Raw genomic sequence first — 21,222 nt, 5'->3', positions numbered from 1 at the left:
AGAATGGACCATAATTGAAATGTGCTTCACATAACATAGACATCCAATGCCCTACTTGACTTTGCCGACAGTGTTTCTAGTTGAAAACATGATTTGCATCTTGTGTGGCATTGAATCCCTACAGTTGACACGATTCAATTTGAAGATGTTGGCTACTAACTGAGGCAACTGCATTTGCACCGTTTATTTGTTGTCTTTGTACTGTCACATTCTTCACATTGTTTTTCTATACTGCGCCTGCCAAAGTCACTAGATGTGTTGGAGTACTGGAACTCCCTTTTTTTTGGGTAGTGCACTGCCATCTTGGGTCCATCTGCCACTAGTCTCTTTGTCCTTCTAGTCTGAGTGAGGAAATTGAAATTTGAAATGACAGGTGGTTTTACAAAAAGAGAAAAAATTGGTTTCTCATATAAATGACTGAATCCAAGCACCAATATTTTTTAAAAATTTGTAGTAGGAAAACAAGTTTTTTTTTCATTTGTTTTGAAACATAAGGACAATAAAGAGTCAGGCGAATTAGAGTCTCTCGATAAAATTCACGCTTTCAAGTACCGCCAACCATTGTTATCGAAACACGCAAGACACGTGCCACGATTAGGTTATCCACCGCCTTTTGCTTCCAAGGGCCGCACAGGCGTCGTGCACTGGCGCATTTGACTCTACTTGCACACATCACATCGAGGGGCTTTACGGCAAATGGTGCACGGGCTTGCTCTGCCTCCACTAGATACCACCACTTGCGGTGAAAATTTTTTGGCCGTGGTGATGATATTAAAATATTATTTAAAAAAAAAAGGGCAATTTTTTTTAAATTGGTGCAGGTAGAAGATGTTGAGCAGTTGACCGCATGCACATATCCAAAGACGCCGACATTGACGAGGAGTGCCTTCAGTGCGATGATAGATGTGGCTAATTCAAAGTGGGTTTGACATTCTGGTGCTCAAAATTGTAATCGCTCTGCCAACCACAATCAAATGTAAATAAAAAGATTGTTGGGAAAGAGAGAAAGAATGCAGTACTTCGGAAACCTATCTAGTGATTCTAATGCCTGCAATCTGAAGGCATCAAACTCGGTTAGATTTGAGGGGGTGGCTGCAATTGATCTGGCTATAAATGAAAATCACTCTTCTCACTTAGCATTTCTTTTGCAGGGCTATGTGTTCAGAGACTACAAGCCAGTTTACTGGTCTCCTTCTAACAAGTGAGTCCTTTGGTGAAGGCACAATTATTAGTATTAAGGCTTACCTCTGCTGGTGCATAACATTGACATATACTGTTTTGTGGAAGAGCCCAACGAAAAACAATGTTCTAGGACTGCGCTGGCTGAAGCAGAGCTGGAGTACAACCCAAACCACCAAAGGTAAAGATGTGCAGGCTTTGCCTTGTTTTAGTTAACTAGCTACTTCTAAATTTAATCCTTTGGCTTGTGTTACAGCCACTCGGTGTTCGTGGCCTTTCCATTAGTCAAGGTTCCGGAAATGATACGGGCAGTAATTTGTGAGTATTAATTAGCGCGACTGGCTGTCTGGGCTGCTTTGATTACTGTGAAATCCCGTTTGACTGCTGCCCCCTGAGAGTTTGCCCATCCCGTTTTTCTGGGTAATTAGTATCCATAGGCTAAATATTCTGAAGCATTGCCCATCCTCAATTCCTGAGAGATCAGCTGCGCAATCTGCGGTATCAGTTCCCATTTCACGTGATTGATAGTGGGCGCCCTGGCGTTTATCGGCCATTTTGAATAAACTTTTGCTGCTTCATTCTCGAAGACCGCCCATCTAATCTTTTCCACCATTTATCTCTTCAAAATGGGTGGGCCTAGTAAAATCCAATACTGGATTTTACTAGGGCTGCTGCCAGTTACCTAGTTCAACATTAATGCTTGGTATTAATTCACAACTGAGGAGGGACAAAACTGTCTTGTTTGTAACGACCGTGCAAACATTCTTAACGCAACTGTAAGAACATTTAAGCACATCATTGAAGGTATGTATAGTAATCATAAAGGACATGTATTAACGACTCAAATTTCTTGTACATAAGTGTTACTTGAAGGTTCCTTACTATTGTGACACACACCTTATGGTGTTATTTCTCAAGTTTTTGTTGAATACAGCTTTCATGTTTATTGTAAATTGCCATTCATGTACCTTTTCTGAGCTGAAAGCCCAATCTTCATCATTTTTCATTCTTATATGTGGCCAGAGCACATATAATTGTATGCTCCGCTTTGAAGTGTCGAGCTCTAATTTTGTTGCTATTCATGACCTGGGAGGGGGGGGGGGGTGTGCTTTTTAGTTATTTTATCAGGGTGTCTAGCGACCGGGAATTGTCGGGAAATATCAGGGAATTGTCATGGATATTTTTAAAAAGCGAACGCAGTCAGGAAAAATGGTCTGGAAACGCCATTGAGTGACCTGAGCAAAGACTTGAGGACTTAGGGGCAGAAAAATATGCAATTAATTATGCCTAGAGCGGAGCGCAGGGCTCTGCTCATTCGATGTAGAGTGTGCTACCCGATGCAAAGGGAACAGCCGCAAAAATCCAGTCCAAGCCTTGCATTAGATTCGATTGAGGGTGCGACACTAGGCTAGATCCAGTTAGAGCTACTAGATTTAGTAACAAATTAAAAAGCCGCAGACCCCAATCCAACCCAAGCTCTTTAAGCCGAAAGTATTGGAAAGTGTGCATTTGGTGGCCATGCTGCCATTCGGTTAGAGTCTAAGCTCGTTACAGCAGACCTTGATTTTGTCCAAGATTTCGGTCTGTTGTAAGAGGGGTATGTTGTATGCAGACATGAAGTTGAGTCAATGGTCTGTAGAGGAAAAACCAAACAAACTTCACAAATTGGTATGTTAGTGTATTCAAATGTCTGTTGTAACCAGGTCTGTTGGAACGAGCTTAGACTGTATCGACGTGGGTGGTTGAGCTTCGTGTTTTAATCGTGTTTCCGAAAGCGGTCTCTTCACTGACGATGTCGGTGGCAAGAAAGTGCTCGTTTAATTCGGACTGGACGAACCTGAAAATTTCGGACTTTGCAGATTGGATTAAGTCTGTGCAAAATGATCCTCACAGCGCTCAATGCCTTGTGTTGTAATAGTCTTATATATTTAACCGCATCTACAGTGGTCAGGGAATTTCACCTGAAATTGTCAGGGAAAACCTGAAAAAGTCAGGGAATTTTAATAAAGTAATTTTCTTGGGACATCCTGTTGCATACCTTGCAGTGTTTGGTTGATGTGAGACTACTTGCTTGTATCTGCTTGTAAGTAGTACTGTAAACTCTCAGTTGAGCGAACTTCGGTTTAACAGATATTTCAGAATAACAAACTTTAAAAAAATCCCTGGCAGTTTTCCTAAGTGTTCTATGCAAAATTATTTCAGTTAAACGAATTAACAGATTTCATAGAAGTGAATAATTCAGTTCAACCAGCTTTATCGGTGGACCCAGGATTATTTTTGTTATCAGTTCAAAGTTTTGTGCTCTGCAGTGCTGGTGTAGCCGATGCCCGCTGTTGCCGCCGCCTCTGCAGCGGCGACGTATCATTGCTGGGGTTTACAACGCCGCTGAAGCAAAGCGCCGGTGCGGTAGGCGAAAAGGAACTACGTGGTGTGTGTGTCTTTTCTTTGTCATTGGTTCCATTCGGCCATCTTAGTTTTGGGCAACAACGGCAGGACGGCAATTTGTGCGCCCACTTTTGTAATGAGTATGACGAAACGAAAGCCGTTGTCTCTTCCAGACAAGCTCAAAATCCTTCAGCGTCTGGACAACGATCAAAGGCAAGTGGACGTTGAGGAGGACTATGAGATTTCACCGTCGACGTTGTCAACGATGGCGAGGTAAAAGTCGAAGGTTGAAGAAAAAACTGCGTTCAATCTAATTCCAACAGGAAACGAATCTGCATGGGATATTTTGAGCCAGTGGACAATGCTGTGAGGTATGCAGGGTGTCTAGCAGCCAGAAAACCGGGAATTGTCTGGGAAATTTTAATTACCGGGAAATATCAGGGAATTGTCAGGGATATTGTCAAAAAGCGAGCCCTGTCAGGGAAAATGAGCTGGAAATGCCATCAAGCTCTCTGAGGAAAGGCTCGATGTTTGGGGGGCAGACAAATAGGCAATAAATTCTGCTTAGAGTGGAGCACGGGCTCTGCTCACCCTATGTAGAGTATTCTACCCGATCCAAAGGGAAGAGCTGAAAATCCAGTCCAAGCCTAGGATTGGATTGAATTGAACTGAGGGCACAACACTAGGCTAGATTCAATTAGAGCTACTAGATTTAGTAACAAATGGGAAAGTCGCAGACAATAATTTAATCCAAACCTTAGGCCGAAACTGTGCATCAGGCGTCCATGCAGCCATGCTGCTATTAGATTATTGACATATGGTTGAGTGTCGTGTTTTCATTGTGTTTGTGGAAGTGGCCTCTCCGCTGACGATATTGGCGGCAAGAAAGTGCTAGTTTCTCCAGGGTGGACGAACTCGAATATTTCGGAATATGCAAGTTAAATTAAGCCCGTGCAAAATTATCCTCACAGTGCTCAGTGCTCAATACCTCGTGTTGTAATGGTCTTATATACTTAACCGCCTCTACAGTGGTCAGGGAATTTCACCTGAAATTGTCAGGAAAAACTTGGAAAAGTCAGGGAATTTCAGAATAATAATATGCTAGACGCCCTGAGTATGGCTTCGTCACAGCAACAAGCTGTGTCAGAGGAAGTGCAAAAAAGACAGACTCTCTGGACAGCTTTGTTACTTCATGCGCTTTAATAGAGAGCCGGTGCAAATGAAAATTACAGATTTTTTTTCAAAATGAAAAAGGCAGCAGCGTAATTTTTATGCACTTTGTATATACTACCTATATATCGATGTACAGGACTCCATAAAATGCATTTCACACTTTTGACTCGTTGTATGGTGTGCCCTATGCTGTTCCAAATTCTAGTGAATATATTCAGTTTAGTGAACTTTCAGTTAAGTGAACAATTTCCTTGGGTCCCTTGAAGTTCGCTCAATTGAGAGTTTATTGTAATACACTTTACAACAACAGCAGCAAGATTTTAAAGCCACGTTTTTATTCATTTCTGGCATGAATCGAGGCACTGAAAAGAGCTCTGTTCTTGCGATGATGAGGCGACAACAACCTTTGCCCCATTTTGTGTCAACATTTCTGTCTTCGTCTGTTTCTTGCAGCCGAAAGGTCCGAAGTGTCCGTCCTGATCTGGACCACGACCCCGTGGACCCTTCCTGCGAACCAGGCGGTCTGCTTCTCCACTAAGCACAAGTCAGTCTTCTCAAGTGTGTTTTTAGTTCCCTCGGTAACCCATCTTCCCCGCAACGCGGCTGTTTTGATTGTTTTTGTGCACGAAAAGCTTTCTGAAACAAGAAGCGGCGCGGCTCTACCGCGACGCTGGCTCGATGACTTGATAGCTCCATGCCCTCGGTAGGGTCGCAAGATTTGGTCACGAATGTAGTAGGTAAAAATTCTTTGTTCAAGAATATAGGTCGACCCTTAATTAATTGTTGACATTTCCAAAAAAAAAAAAAAGGTTGACTTATGTTTGAAATTAATATGGTAGTTTACTTACAGGGGTGACAGGGATTCTGATTTTTCTGATTGAGGCCTATAAAAAGCAAAGGACACAGACTGAAAAGCAGCCTAAAACAGCAGAAACACTTCGACAACCTATCAAGTTGATATCTTTTATTCATAGGTTTTTCAATAGTATACAGTCAATATTTCTTTAATGGTTTGTTGTCAATGATTTCTAATAAGGATCTGTACCTTTTTCTAATTGTTTTCCAATAGGTTTTCGATTATCCCTTGATAATTATGCGGAAGTCCCTTATTGCAGTTGCGTTTTTCTCTGTGCTACACAACATTTCCTGGATGGACGTTTGACATTCTTCGTGACCTAGTAAAACATTGGCAATAGCTTTACGATAGTTTCTCAATACTCGACCATGAACAATTTCATGATAGTCTACTATTGACAGTATATGTTATAGAGTTTATGATAGTCAACTATTGATAGTATACTGTCGATAGTTTTGCAATAGTCGTCTATCGATAGTAATATCTATAGTTTTACGACAGTCGACTATCGATAGCACTATCTTTAGTTAATTTTGGCTTTGAATATCAATATTATTGATAGTACTATGTATATTATTTATAGTACTATTGATAATTCTGCACCACTACTGCAGACCCTTAGTTGGTATGGAGCTTTTCTGTTGAGATTGTGCTATCGTATCCGTTAGAGCCATTCATGGCGCTGATGAACCTATTGCTTGAGCGTCGCCTTGTCCTAGTTCTAATGATTGCCGGAATTCTAAAAGAAACAATATACTGCTGGCCATAGCTCCATTTTGTTGCTGACTTTTACGGCTGAAACGATTAATTACGGTGCAAATGACCATCTTAAACCTTGAGTGAATGGACAAACTTCAGCACGAACATGGCCTTAGAGCCTACAAACAGCATAACAGTGACAAATGTCTCCAACTTGCATTCCGACGGGTTCCGGCGAGATTTCCGAACCGGAAGTAGCGTTGCATCGTGGTCTCATGCAAAAACCGTATCGTGAGGTCTATTTCCGTTGCATAGTTTCTGTATGTGCACTCCTTCGGGTAAGACGTCGCGTCAAAACCATATCCCCCAAAGCCGCTGCCGCCGCCAGGATTAGATGCGTGGTATGGTGAGTGTAAAGTGGGCATGCTACTACAGAGCTATGCCCGTTGCTGCAACACCCCACCTAATAATTCCACGCGTTAAGAACACCGAAGTAAACGAGTCTCGTTTGGCATTCGTAGGACGGGTGCAGTCGCAGTAACACTGATCACGACACTCAAGTCTTGCGCCATGACGATGGCTTTTCGATGTAAGGTGCCGTTTGCGGCAAAAGAGGCGGAGCCCAAAGCTAGACCTCCCGCCGCAGCGGGGGAACGTAGGGTTCGTCAGACCGAAGAGCACAGAGTATCACAAGCAGGAGGTCGCCGTCATTGCCCGGAGAATAGTCAGGTGCGTGCGCATGAGAGCGAGGGTAAGAGACTTCGTTCTCACGAGTGTGAGTTCTACATAAGAGATGCATTATCAGTAGGGTGGCCGGAGTCTCGTTTTGGCCGGGACAGTCCCATTTTAGAGGATCGTTTCTGCCGTCCCATCTCTTTGATCTAACAAAGCCTTATGTCTCGTTTTCATGGGAACACGCATAGTAGTTGCGAAATCGGTACTAAGCAAATGTAAGAAAATCGAACAAAGGTTTACTTGTTATGGACATAATGTCGTAAAAATAAACATACCATGAAACATAGTGTAGTTGCATGCGGGAGATTCCTCTACATTACTGAATGTGACGTGCTTCGGTTGGCGACATTTCTTCCTCATTGTTAAAAAACGGGGAAGAAAAGCACTTATGTTCTCAAAGAAGAGCTTTGGAAAAATGTGCATGTTCATGCGCCACGGGGCTTTTTCTTCTGCCTTCCCCCCCCCCCCCCCCCCCTCCTCCCCCTCCTCCTTCTATGTCCCTTTTTTACTCCGAGGATTTCATTAGTGTCCGATGAGGCATCGTAGCTACCGCCGTAGTCATACTGTGGATTCACACAGGACCGCTCTATTTGTCTTACTACTTTAAGCACAAAGCTTTCTTATGCGGCTATGAAGAGTTGTAAACAGCTGTGATGAAGCCAGTCGTCAAATCGGGGCATGTTTTTCAAATGCCCAGCCTCTAGCATGCCCTCTATGCCTTCCATTATGGTTTGGCTGCGCCTATTTGCTCAAGGTGCGTGAGACGTTGAGGCATTGCCGAAAGTAGGAAGCTCGCGCTGGCGGTGGGACAACCAAAGTGCTTCCCCTTCAGCTTGTCGGTGACCATGGCTCATCTCGTTCAATGCCAAAGTTTGCCGCGAGTAGATTGAACCTTGCTTCTGATCAACAGATACAGCGTCATACGGACGGATCCTGCGTGCACGCTCCTGGTGGTGGCCTCCGAGATGATCCCGCAGGTTCGGGGCCACTTGGCGCAAAACGCCGAAGTCCTGCTGACGTTCGAAGGTGAGGTCTCGGGCACGCCAGTGAGGGATGGACTGCTCTCGCGAGTCGAGTCGGCCATCTTTTAAATCTTTGCATAGTTTGTGGTTCTTCGCTCTTGTTCGGTTGATACTGTGTCTGCCATTACTTTTATTAGTGGCTATTATTGTTAGGCGTGTGCAGATATTACAAACTTTCGAATGTTGATTCGGATTCGGTGTATTTGATTTGACATTTGAACTGAATTTCGATATTTTGAAATTTTGCACTCTTTATTATAGATGATACTTTCGAAATTCGTTCACCGTTTTACGCGGGGGAAGCAAACTACGTAGAGCTTGCTTCCCCTGTGGCACGAGTGCATTGCAGTGAAGTGCTACCCATGAGACCACACATGGGGGGTTTATTGTCACTTAACCACAGTTCACTGGTTATGCTGGGTAAGCAAACCCAACGGTGTTAAAAACATTCTTTCTTTGAAAATATTAAAAATTACTTTAAAACACGCAAACATTTCTGAATCATACACTATGATGCGCCACTTGTGGTGGCAGGGTTGCGGTGCTCTGTTTTCGCAAGGTGACAAAAAGCATTTCTTGTGTGGTTTGCTAGTGCAGATTTTATTGTGTTTTAGAAATTATGTTGGAATTTCGTGTTAGTATTTTATTGTGTTTTAGAAATATAATCTATATTGTTATGAAAATGTATGGGACTGTCCAGTTTCTTCACTTCCCATGACTGTAAAATATCGCTGTATGTTTCTGTGAGCTCTAACACGACAAAACGGCTTGCGATTTCAGTCTTATGTGATTCATGGCGACTTTTAGACTATGTTGCTACTGGAACTACAGTTTGCATGTGATATACACTTCTCTACGGGCTACTGTGAAGTTGTTTACTTTATTTACCTGATGTTCATTTAGAAGTGTGATTGAGAAGCTAGCGAAGTGTGAAATAAATAAAATACAAGGTGCGCCAACAGCATTAAAATCTTGCGGTAACTGATTTTAATGTGAGATGCATGAAATTGTTGAAAGCCATTGAAAAGAGTGTGAACTATCTGGTTTAACAGGGTCATTTAAAGTGCAAATGTGACAAAGTGTTTTTTACGTCGCCTTCAGGAGCGGACGTTTTGTCCGGCGCGACCTACTCGAACCCTTTTCGTGCTGGGAGGGAGTTCCCACTGGTCCCTGGAGATCACGTGACCATGGACAAGGGAACGGGACTGGTCCATTCGGCGCCCAATCACGGGTTTGAGGACTTCCAGAATGCACTCAAGCATGGCATTGCGCCGGAGGTAAGGCATTTTGTGACTGGGTTTTTAATTCTTGCTTTTCAGCGTTATCAAATGCCGAGAAAGGTCCCATTGGGTTCAATTTCTGTTTTTCAGTGTATACTGTAATATGCCGAGTCGTCGCCCACCCCCCTGCTGCCCAAAATTCATAGAAAAAGTAAGGTCTCAATTGGAAAACACAAAAGTTAAAAAAAAAAAAAAAAGAAAGAAAAAAAGCCTGTTTTTTTGTACATATCTAGCACGGCTGCACGAGATTCATTAAGCTCAAAACTCAAATTAGTTTCATTGTGTTATGCGAGAAATGCTCATGAGAGAATGTCTTACATCACAAAGTTTGTTGCTTGCATACATGCTATGAACACTGCCGATCGGCACACAGCACAAATGTTTGTTTTGTGAGAGCATGTTTCTAACACTGCTATGTTCTCTTCGTTAGTAAAAAAACAAAAAAGAAAAAAGAGTCAACAAGAAAATAGGAACAACCAACTGCCACAATGAGCGAGCGAATGGACGAAAGAAGCGACAAAGAGCAATGCTGGGGAAACAGGAAAGCTGGCGATCGCGTTGGCAAATACTTTGGCGTCAGGCCAGGTCATCATCATCATCATCATCATCATTTATTATTCCTTGAAGGCCCAGGGGCCATTATACAAGGGAGTGAACACTTAAAAAAAAAAATAATAAACTATTTATCTACAAAAACACGCTGTAATCTACTTACGGGTTAGAAAAAATAAGCTAATGGCGGCAGAAAATTTTTTAGTGTCAGATAAGGAAACAATTACGTCGGGCAGTGAGTTCCACTCGTCAATGGCCAATGGTAGAGTAGACATTTGGTGAGTGACGGTTGACGATGAAATCGGACGGAGTTTATAAGAATGGTCGAGAAGAGGGAAAATCCGGTAAGGAGGTGATAACAAACTTTGTCTGAAATGACTGTTGTAATGAAAGATTCGATGAAGAAGAGAAAGACGAGACACCCTGCGTCGGGTGAGAAAGAGTGTCAATGTTAGCTGATTAGCGAAATCCTGATATGCTTGCGTAAGGGGAATACCGTAGTCGGAAGAAAAAAATTACACCATCTTCCCGAGGGGAACCATGGAGTGATGCGGAGCATTGTTCCATCACACTTCATCGGAAGAACGGAGTGAAGTGGAGTCAACAGCGGTGAACTGAACGCGTGCAGAAATTGGTTTGCTCTTTATGTTTATACAGCCTTGATGGAGATGCGCCTCAATGGGTAATCGGTCTCTTAGCTGTAGATGAGAAATTTAGCCAGTGCAGTACAACCGCTAACCTGGGATTCTTAACGTGCATCACGCAGTAGTCATCACACGAACGCGTGCCGGTACGAAACTCATCCAGATCGAAACGGGCGGGGGTGGCGGGGTCTCGAACCCAGGAGGTTCCCAGCGCAAGCTTTCGCTCCACGCTCCGAGCTGAGATGCGTTAGCCCACTCGGCCACTTCCTCCCCTTGAACGCGCGCAGCGCGCTACTGCTGCTTATATTCAAACTTGAAGGAGAAGAAACTAGAGGAGGAGAGTTGCACCTGTGCGCGCGGTGTGAGTAGAAGCGAACGCACGCAAAGTGCACGCAGCTGTTGGAGAGAGGGACGCAGCTGGTAGCTGCGTGCACTTCGCGCAGCTGTTGGAGAGAGAGAGAACGCACGTGCAGCGAGGAGAGTTGCGCATGCGTAGTGTGAGTGCGGACTACGACGCCGCGGGACATAGCCCGAGGAAGAGATGCTCCGCATCTAATAAAGCGGAGGGCTCTGCTTTGAACGGATTCCAGGTTGTCAGTTAGGTATGCCTTCCACTGTGACCATATGGAAGGAACGAATTCTAGTTTAGTTCTGACCAATGTAGTATAAGCTAGTTTTTTTACGGGGAATGTAGCTTGTCTGAGGTTACGGCGAAGAAATCCGAGAGTGCGGTTCGCATCGGCGATGACAGATGTTATGTGAGTGGTCCATGACAGGCCAGATGTCAGATGAATTCCAAGATATTTATATGATGAACAAGCAGTTACTGGGATGTCAGAAAGGTGGTAAGAGGAGGATAGAACATGTGAACTGCGGGAAAAAGATAGCGGTTTACATTTATTATAGTTTAAAGCCATTTGCCATTTATAACACCACTGAATTATAAGTTGGAGATTGTTCTGCAAGATTAGTCGATCGTGGCGTGAATGAATCGGTCTATAGATGACACAGTCACCGGCGAACAAACATACTTCAGGAGTGATGCCATAGTGGAGATAATTAATGTAGATTAAAAAAAGAAGGGGGCCAAGAACGGTTCCTTGAGGGATGCCAGACGTTACTGAATTCTTGTTATGGGTGATAACATATGTTGATTGTTAGTGTAAAAAGTGAAAGACGTGTACAAATCTCTGTAATGCAAAATTAGATGGCAGCTCTTGAGGAGGAGGAGGAAGGGAGGGTATGCCCTTCTCCCTTTCTTCCCTTCTCCTCTTCCTCTTCATTTTCTCCTCCTTCTTTCCTTTCCTCCTCCTCCTGTGCACCCTCCCATCCTCCTCCTCCATACCCGCCTCTCCTCCCACAGTTTTCCCGCTAAATTTGGCTGAAAAATTGATGCCCTGTGACCTCAACACCAAATCAGTTTCCCTGCGAAATGTAGCGCTGAGAATGACGTCACATGACTTGGTGTCACATTACCTATGAGCCAACTCATTTTCTCTGCTAGATTTAGCGGGGAAATTGATGTCATGTGACCTCAACACCAATTCAATCCCCACTAAATTTAGCAGGGAACTGAATTGGTGTTGAAATCGCGTGACGTCAATTTTGCCGCTAAATTTAGTGCGGTTACGCCTAAGAGCTGCGCTTTAAAAGTAAGAGCACTCTTTGTCAAACGAGCGGATGCATTAATACTCAACGAGCACACAAGCTCGGAGACTATATCATTGTGAATTATTTTGCACAAGAAAGTAGGTAGATGGTATGACAGCCTTCTGACAGACAGAACTTGAAGACCTAATTTGTGGAGTAGGCGTTCGTAGTTACAGAAGTGTCTTTGGGCAAAACAACCGTCGATAACTATGTGCACAAGATGTCACTGAATGAACTCTTTTTGGGCTGTATCAGATGCGCCAAGCGAATTCGATACATAAATGGCAACTGCTTCATTGCTTCTTTGTTGTTTGAACCAGGAATGCCTGGTTGACGAGGCAGGCTGCTTTACGGCCGGCGCCGGGGACGGACTGAAAGGCCGCAGCGTGCTGACAGAGGGCTCCGAGGCGGTGCTGACAACCCTGGGCAACCGCGTGTTGCACAGAGGTGTCTACACGCACAGCTATCCTTACGACTGGCGCAGCAAGAAGCCCGTCATCGTGCGTTCGTCGCGGCAGTGGTTCATCAACCTCGACGAGAACCTGAGGCGGCGATGCCTGGTAAGAGTTGGCCGTGCACACGTGTGTATAAAAAAAAAATGAACAATTCATTTCTTATGTGATTGTCTGTTGTGCGAAGCATGCACTTTTAGGCCAGTTGTTAGTTATGGCTGGATAGTTAAAAATGAAATCCCGAATGAATGCCCACGGTGGTGAAGAGATGAACGGTGAAAAATATTGGGTAGGCATTCTTCGAGGATGCGACAGCAAAATTTTATAAAGAAATGAGTGATAAACACAGGGATCACCAACTATGGACTACGTCTCATGGAAACCAATACTGCAGATTGCAGACACGTCAAGCTCGAGTTCTGTGGTGCTACAAAAACGTGCAGGAACCCGCTGTGAGGTCGCATGTCGAAGGAATGGATACTGCAGATCACGGACACAGCAGATCCTCCGTGTTTCCCAGTGTGATAAATATGCAGGAACCCACAGGAACTTGCATGTCATGAAAATCGATACCGTGCGTGCGGATTGCAGACTCGGTAAACTTGAGTTCCACAGCTCACTAATCCCATGGGAACCTACTACGAACTCGCTTGTCACAGATACTGACATCGAAAAACGTGGATGATGTGATTTCCGTCGGACATAGCCTGATGTCTGGTGGGAATGGATGATGTCTCAGTATCTTTAACATGTGGATACTTAGCCGGAGCAATGGGATGTGCAATTTCTTGGGGCAGGTGCTTGTATGGAATTTTATGGTAGTTATGAAAGGTTGACCCCTCACAACTTGTTTGCTAAAGGATAACTTTTTGTTTTGTTTTCCCACACATTTTTGCTGTTTAATGGCAATATTGCTCTTTTATTGTGCAAGGCAACATGCTAAGCATCGAATTCTGCTTTCACGTTGCATGGCTTTATTTGCCATTGGCTTTGAATGAGAGTGCATTCAAATAAGGTGCAAGAGAAAGCCACATCCTGGTGCAGGGCTACAGCACTGTGGAAGCCACTCTATCCTTGTCAACACTGCACAAAAAGAATGCTGAGTATAGTTTACACTAACTGATGTCTTATATCTTACAGTCTGTTTTGGTCTCATTGCTGGAGCACCCCTGTAGCAGCTGTTTTGGGGCACTACCGTGACCACCACAAACGCCTATCTACTTTGGCTGATGCATTTAATTCAAACTAGCATTCTTGGGGAATGCACTGTTTTTCTCGTATATTTTCTTTGTAGGAGTGCCTGAAGGGAGTGGAAATCAGGCCCGAAAGTGCTCGTCTCATGTTTGAGAACCAGTTGATGCAGCGACCCCATTGGTGCATCTCGAGGCAGCGCCACTGGGGCGTTCCAATCCCGGTGCTTTTCAGCGGCGAGCGCCCGTTCACGTCCAAGTGAGGCAATTTCTGCATAAATACCTATGTCTCCTCTTTTCTCTGTTTTTTTTGTCATTGCAAAAAAATAAGTGACATATTTTTGTATCCTATAGACTAGCATAACCTGAGACCGAAAAAGAAATACAGTGGTGTTAGAACCTTGTATGTTTCTACCGGGTGATTCAAGGAGACGGCAGGCTCTTTAAATTGACCGAAAAATTCGGTTTTCTAACCTATCGCGCTACGACTTTGTGCAGCGTAGCCTACAGATGGTGCATTTTTTTTTTTGTAAAATTTGCAAAGAGCGAACTTACCTGAGGAAAAAGTAAAGAGAGAAAAAGGCTTAGCTCCTAAGGAAACGCAGCGACGCCATCGGTCTTCAAACAACACGGCGCCGTTTTGCACGCGACACAAGAGATGGCACAACGAACGCCGCCAACGAACGAGCATACGGCGCCGAGAGCCAGCATCTTTAGCAGACAATCTTTTCGACTCAAAAGCGGAGCGCGTTCCGCGGGCGGCGACAGTCGCAGAAACAAAAACAGGCGCGGTAACAACAAGGAACTGCAGTTCCTTCTCTGCTAAATACGCCGGCTCTCGGCATCAGCTGCTCGTTCATTGGCGGCAGTTGGCGTCGCGACTGCTTGCGCCATCTCTTGTGTCCCGTGCGAAACGGCGCCGTGTTGTTTGCAGACCGGTGGCGTCGCTGCGTTTCCTTAGGAGCTAAGCCTTTTTCTTTCTTTACTTTTTCCTCAGGTAAGTTCGCTCTTTGCAAATTTCACAAAAAAAATGCACCATCTGTGGGCAACGCTGCACAAAGTCGTAGCGCGATAGGTTAGGAAACCGAATTTTTCGGTCGATTTAAAGAGCCTGCCGTCTCCTTGAATCACCCGGTAGATGAAGTGTAATGAGGTGAAACATGGGACCAGGGTAGAAGGTGAAGGTGGGACAAGCACCATTGTTGTCTGAAACGTGTAGCCAGCAGTGCAAAACATAATGTTTGTTACATTTGAGACTGTTATTGTGTCAGCCTGGTTTTTGTGTTGTCTATACATGTCGATGGCCTTTTCACCTACCTTGTCTTATTTCAAATGTATCCCAGGTGGAAATATGAAATGGGATTTCAAATGGTCCAAATGCTTTCAAGTGGTCCCACTTGTGACCTTTTTGACTGCAAGTGGTTTCTGAAGTGGGACCACTTGGACTGCTACTGGTCCCACTAGCTTGCAAGTGGTCCCACTTGTGACCACTTGAGCTGCAAGCAGTTTTTAAAGTGGGACCATTGTGACTGCAACTGGTCCCACTTTCTTTGAAGTGGTTCCACCTGATGTCCAGTTGGGCTGTAAGTGGTTTTTGAAACAATCCAACTTCAACTTCAAGCCTTGCCATCTCACAACCAATTGATGTCCACTTCAGCCCAATGTTAAGAGTTTGATAGTCATTCCTCTTACAGCGGAGCTGTTCAGGGCTAGTTTCCCCAGGATTGTGTTCCCCGCAAAGAAATGTAGACACAGAACTCTGGACAGCTACCGCCATCCATGAGCGACGGCAGCAACCAGACAATGGGCTTGCCGGCCTTACTCATAGATGGCGACAACCTTTTCAGCCTTTCCACTCTGGTTTTCACCAGAATGGAATTTCTCTAGGCGTCGTCCTAGATGTCGTCCTAGAAGTTACCCTTGAGGCTGTCCTAAACGTCGTTCTTGAGGTCGTCCTTGAGGTTGTCCTCAAGATTGTCCAAGAGGTTGTCCTCAAGGTTGTCTTAGAAGTTGTCCTTGTAGTCGTCCTAGAGGTCGTCCTTAAGGTCGTCCTTGATGTCGTCCGAAAGGTGGTCCTTGAGGTCGTCCTAGAAGTCATTCTTGAAGTCGCCCTAGATGTCGTCCTCGAGGTCATCCTCGAGGTCGTCCCAGAAGTCGTCCTTGAGGTTGTCCTAAACGTGGTTTTCAAAATCGTCCTAGAAGTTGTCCTTGACGTTGTCCCTGAGGTCGTCTTAGGCGTCGTCCTTGAGGTCGTCTAGATGTCGTCCCTGAGGTTGCCCTCTAGGCGTCGTCCTTGAGGTCGTCTTAGGAGTCGTCCTTGAGGTCTTCCTAGACATCGTCCTTGAGGTCGTCCTAAGGTGTCATCCTTGAGGTTGTCCAAGAGTGGTCGTTGAGATCATCTGAAGAAAAGAAGGAAGACCAGCTTTGCTGGTCTTCCTTCTTTACCAGAGTGGAAATGCTGAAAGTTTTTATTTTTTTTTACAATTTTTAGTCTTTGTGTCAACTATTTTTTTATCATCTGCTTTGTGATGGTGCACTAGAACCTTTGTCTAATTTGACTTTGTCATGTTAAAAAATGAAGCAAAAGCTTGTAATTTGTTTTGTAATCTTGTATAAGCCTTCGGTTTGTATGCAGCCTCCAAGTTTCTATTTTTTTTTCACTTGCATATGGGCAAGTTTGTGCCTACTAAGGTTAAAAATAGTATATACCGTGTTTGCACGATTGTAACGATCCTCCGATTGTTACACAGAGGTATATTTAGCGCTCAAATATTTGAAAAATAACTTGATGCCGATTGTACCGTGCAGGTAAAAAAAAGGAAGGCTGAACACATACCCCTAAACAGGTTTTATGAAACGCACGCCAATACAAAAATGAATATTGTGCACTAGTCGCCATTGTCCGAGTTCGATAATGGTTCTTCGCTGTCCACAAAGGTATTCCTTGTTTTTGTCTAAAGCCTTTTGGTGCTGCACTTGCGCTTGTACGAGTGCGCAACCGTCGCCTCTGGGAAGGTCGTCTTCCAAACAACTTTGCAAGCTTGTCGGGTCGCAGGGATTGCGAGGCCATGCGGTGCTGCTCCGTTGTTATCTTTTCCCGCCAGCGTGATGGCTTTTCGTTAAAATAATGCCTCCTAGTCTAACTTTGTTTTTCTTTTTTCATCTTAGGACGGCAGACACGAGTCCTAGAGGCGAGAGAATACGCATGATACGGATAGTGAAATTGTGAATGTAAACAAACGGTCATGACGGGGATGGGGGCTAGCCACCTTACACCAAGTATTGCGTTTTTCTTTCTGAGTCTTGGCTTTTGGTTTTGATTGTAACGTGCATGTATTTTTGGGCACCAATTTTGGTGAAAAAAAGTGCAAACACGGTATGTCATATCGTGCAAACACGGTATGTCAGAAATGAACCCAGGATTGGATACGCGGCCTCAACTGCAACCCTGTGACTTTTGTGAATGCTCGTCGCATTCACAATGGCTGGTGATTTGGGTGAAAGAGGATAATGGCTGGATTGAAGCTTGCATGGAACAGAAATGCCATTGTGCCACCCTTTGTAGTTATCGTGCTAGTGATCTAATTAACCGTATGCCAATTGAGTGCGGTTTTGTGACTTTCAGGAAGTTCGTTGACCACGTTTGCAACCTGGTGATGGAAAAGGGGTCTGACATCTGGTGGACTGCTACAAACGAGGAACTGGTGCCGGAAAGCCTACGCAGTGAGGTATTTGACTTCTTTCTAAACTGTTTTCAGCACTGAGGTGTAAACACTCTTCTTTTTTTCTAAACTTAAAAGCCTTAACAGAACTTTGTTTCCTCTTCTCTATCATGAAGCCAATTGCTTTGGAATTACATACTTGCAGTTCTGAAGGTGTCCATCCAGTTTACACATAAATAACCGACTGCCTCCAACTTCCCTAAACGTTTTTCTTGTGTTTTGGAGAATGCCACTTAAAAAAACACTAAAACTAGAAAAGACTTCTTTTTCTCTACCTGGTTATGACAGGCATGTCTCAAAATAAACGTTTGCTGAAAATAATCCCCCCCCCCCCAAATAAACGTTTGCTGAAAATAATCCCCCCCCCCAAATAAACGTTTGCTGAAAATAATCCCCCCCCCCCCCAAATAAACGTTTGCTGAAAATAATCCCCCCCCCCCCCAATATTTTTGTTACGATACAGTTTAAGCTTATTATAACAGACCTGGTTACAACAGACATATGTATATAACATACCGATTTGTGAAGTTCGGTTGGTTTTCCTCTATGCACCATTGACTCTACTTCATATCTACATACAACATACTCTTTTTACAACAGACCGAAATCTTGGTCTGTTATAACAAGGTTAGACTGTACAAATTTTTCGATTTGTGGGCGAAATGGAAATTGCACCTTTGTGGGATGATGATGTTAGCATTTTTACCTAACTAGTGCTCTGAGTGTCCGTCGAACTCGGTGCGCACACTAGTTGGGTGTTAACGCTATCGTCATCATCCCACAGGGGTACAATTTCGGTTTCGCCTGCAGATCTAAAAATTCTTATTGTAACATAAATATTGGACAAAAATTTTTGAATTTTTATAGCGGAGCTGTTAAGGGCTAGGTTCCCCAGGATTGTGTCCGGTACCAAAGAACTGTCGACGCAAACCTACACGAACCTCTGGACAGCTACTGCCATCTATAAGCGACGGCGGCAACCAAGCAACCAGTCTGGTTGCCGCCGTCGCTCATAGATGGCGGCAACCTTTGCAGCTATCATAGAAGAATGGATAGTTGGGAGAGTTGGCGGGAACTCATCGTAGGAAACGGCGTGAAAAACAGACAAGGATGAAGGAACGCACGTCACGTGTGTTTCTTCTTCGTCCTCGTCTGTTTTGCGCGCTGTTTCCTACGATCTTATCAGTTTCGGTTTGGACTCACGATGGGTTGGCCGCATGCTTTTTCTTCGGGGAAAGAAGACCGGGTGCGGAAGGAGCGGCGCCATACGCAGCAGTGCAAACGGGTCCGCAACCGCCGTGTGCGTCAAGCGCTTCAGATTCTTTTGCGAAACAAGAGCAGAAATCGCTCGCCTGCAAAGCCTCCTCCGAGAACAGAACAGAAGAGAGCTCTGCTGCTCTTTCTTCTTCACCAGAGTGGAAAGGCCGAAAGTTTTTTTTTTCGACAAACATTTATTTTAAAACATGCCTGTTCTAAATAAGTAAAAAAAATTTTTGTTTTCTTTCAAGGTCTAGTGTTTTTGCTATTGACTGGATGAGAAGAGCATAGAGGGCCCTTCAGCTGTCCCGCCTCCAGTGCGAGCTTTCTAGCTCGGATAATGCTTCGGCATCTCGCGAGTCTTGTGTGCGCACGTGCAGCCGAGGCACGGCGGAAGGCAATGGACGTGTGCCGGAGGCCTAGTGTTCAAGAGAGACGTCCTACTGTTCCCATCCTTTCCGTGACTACAGACGGTTACAAAGCTATAACAATGTGGCATAGGGTACATAAAGGACTTGTCTTTGGATCATTTCTTTACATACGGTTTCTGTGTGCACGCAGTACCGTAATATCCCAAGATATGCCCCAACCCCGAATGATGACGCATTCCTATTTTTAACTCTATTTCCTTTTTTTTTTTTTTTTTTTCGAAAACACGGAAAGAGAGCTTTCTTCTAGTAATCGCAGTGCCCTGGCCAATGGTGACTTTGGCCGAAATGGGGTTAGTTGGCTAGAGCGGGAGATAAGCAAACCATGCTGACTGAGAACAGTTGTTTATGCTCCATTGGCCCTCCATGCAAAAGCAAGTCTGACAATTCACAAAATAAAAAAATAGCTCTTGAAAATTATTTTTTTTTATTGCACACCAAAGGTGTTTATTCCTCACTTTCACTTGATTTGCTGAAAAGGTGGCACTCGCCGTCCCAAATTATGTCGCCGCTCTAGCAAGGTGCAGCCGGCGAGCAACATTGAGGAACTCTAACCAACAGAAATGAGCCTGCTTGTGTATATGTCTATAGAATCGTACAGCCATTGCACATCAGCTATATCCTCGAATAATCATTCAAATCTCGCTGTCTTCTATTAAAAAAGTGCACCAGGTAGGGAGACGTTTTGCTTCCGGTATGGAAACCATAGTGCGCCAAGTTTTTGCTAGTTCTAGAGTATGTGAACACCAGCAGCTTACAGAGGCTTTAAACTTGCAAAGGTCTGCCGGAATATACAGCAAAGGTGCCGCAAATCACTGTCAAGCGGCATCAGTTCGGGCCACGCCGGCATCTTCATGGTTTTCGTTTCGTTTTCATCGCAGCTGAAGCTCGACTCGGGAACGGAGCTACGACGCGGCAACGACATAATGGACATTTGGCTCGACAGCGGACTGAGTTGGAGAGCCGTTCTTCCCGGTGAGGACTGAACCCTCAAGATGACCAGTCTTCTAAGCTGCATTTAGTGCGCAACTAAAAACTAGTTCACATGTTTCGCTTGAGGCACGTAACCGAGTGCAGTGTGCCCACACTAACGTTTTGCTGCCCTTGTGAGGTTGAACCTATACACTATTAACGAGAAACGGTCGCTCGTAATATCGTCAGAAATATTTCGAGCCCACAGTAAAAGAATGATGTGTAAAAAGTGAGAAAATTAAGCAAATTCAAAGTGTCTGAGGGCTTTTCGACAGATGGCGTCAGCGCATTCTCTCGTTGTAAGCGGCCACAAGTGGGCACAATGCATTCGACAACACTCAAACGCAAATCTGGGTACCTGCAGTGGGCTACAGTTGTACATCTTGACAAGGCGGTCATCACCTACACGGTGTCGGCTCGTCGGGCAAAGCACGTGGGAATGCCATGCGCAGCGTCGCGTGCTCTTTTAACACTACGAACGTTGGGCTAGCCGGGCTAGTCTACTTTTCAGCTTGGAAGAATAGAGCCTCGCAACAGAGGTTTTTGAGGCCCACGGAGGGTTTTGGTGTATAAGGGGACGAGGGGTCGAATGCTACGATGAGGTGCGTGCCATGGATCTAGCTACAGATAACGGTGCATCTGACACTCGGCGATAGCTTGTGCCCTTTCACCGGAGAGGTAGGTGCTGGCACTGTGCTGGCCTTTGCCCATCACCCGTGGGCAAGAAATGAACTGCTAGTCTGCCTTGAATTCCTTTTGCTGGAGTGCTCTGGTGGTAGCATTCCTTGTTACGCCTGATCCCCTGGAGCCACCTGCTTTACTAGAGCAGCTCAACGGCAGTTGCCCTGTCTACATTTTGTCTACCGCTAAGCCGACAGTGTGAGGTGCACGTTGACTGTACCTGTCCATCACATCACTTTATCACTTTCATCACCTGACCCTGCTCTCTCTGCTGATCATGTGGCGAATCTGATCTCTGCTGATCATCTGGCATGATCATGTGGCAAAAGATAGACGTATGACTGG

The 21,222-nt window shown here is 44.7% G+C and overlaps 1 protein-coding gene across 3 annotated transcripts in view; it reads left to right on the top strand.

The window, feature by feature from the left end:
• The window catches only part of LOC8053929 (isoleucine--tRNA ligase, mitochondrial), a 62,768-nt gene that overhangs the window by 22,054 nt on the left and 19,492 nt on the right, over positions 1-21,222 (top strand). The window contains exons 1-11 of one of the 3 annotated variants that reach the window (XM_040216304.1): positions 960-976; positions 1,152-1,201; positions 1,288-1,360; positions 1,436-1,497; positions 5,191-5,281; positions 7,938-8,053; positions 9,151-9,326; positions 12,496-12,735; positions 13,922-14,076; positions 17,443-17,545; positions 20,106-20,199. In XM_040216304.1, coding sequence (XP_040072238.1) covers positions 975-976; positions 1,152-1,201; positions 1,288-1,360; positions 1,436-1,497; positions 5,191-5,281; positions 7,938-8,053; positions 9,151-9,326; positions 12,496-12,735; positions 13,922-14,076; positions 17,443-17,545; positions 20,106-20,199 — 1,162 coding nt within the window. In that variant the 5' untranslated portion in view covers positions 960-974. Of the gene's footprint in view, positions 1-959; positions 977-1,151; positions 1,202-1,287; positions 1,361-1,435; positions 1,498-5,190; positions 5,282-7,937; positions 8,054-9,150; positions 9,327-12,495; positions 12,736-13,921; positions 14,077-17,442; positions 17,546-20,105; positions 20,200-21,222 lie in introns of those variants that run through there. The other 2 variants (XM_040216302.3, XM_040216303.3) reach the window with 2 other exon arrangements.

Source organism: Ixodes scapularis, unplaced genomic scaffold, assembly GCF_016920785.2.
Source record: "Ixodes scapularis isolate PalLabHiFi unplaced genomic scaffold, ASM1692078v2 PGA_scaffold4__175_contigs__length_147842914, whole genome shotgun sequence".
Lineage (NCBI taxonomy): Eukaryota > Metazoa > Arthropoda > Arachnida > Ixodida > Ixodidae > Ixodes > Ixodes scapularis.
The sequence above is the reverse complement of the archived record's forward strand: the minus strand, read 5'-3'. Positions and strand labels throughout refer to the sequence as shown.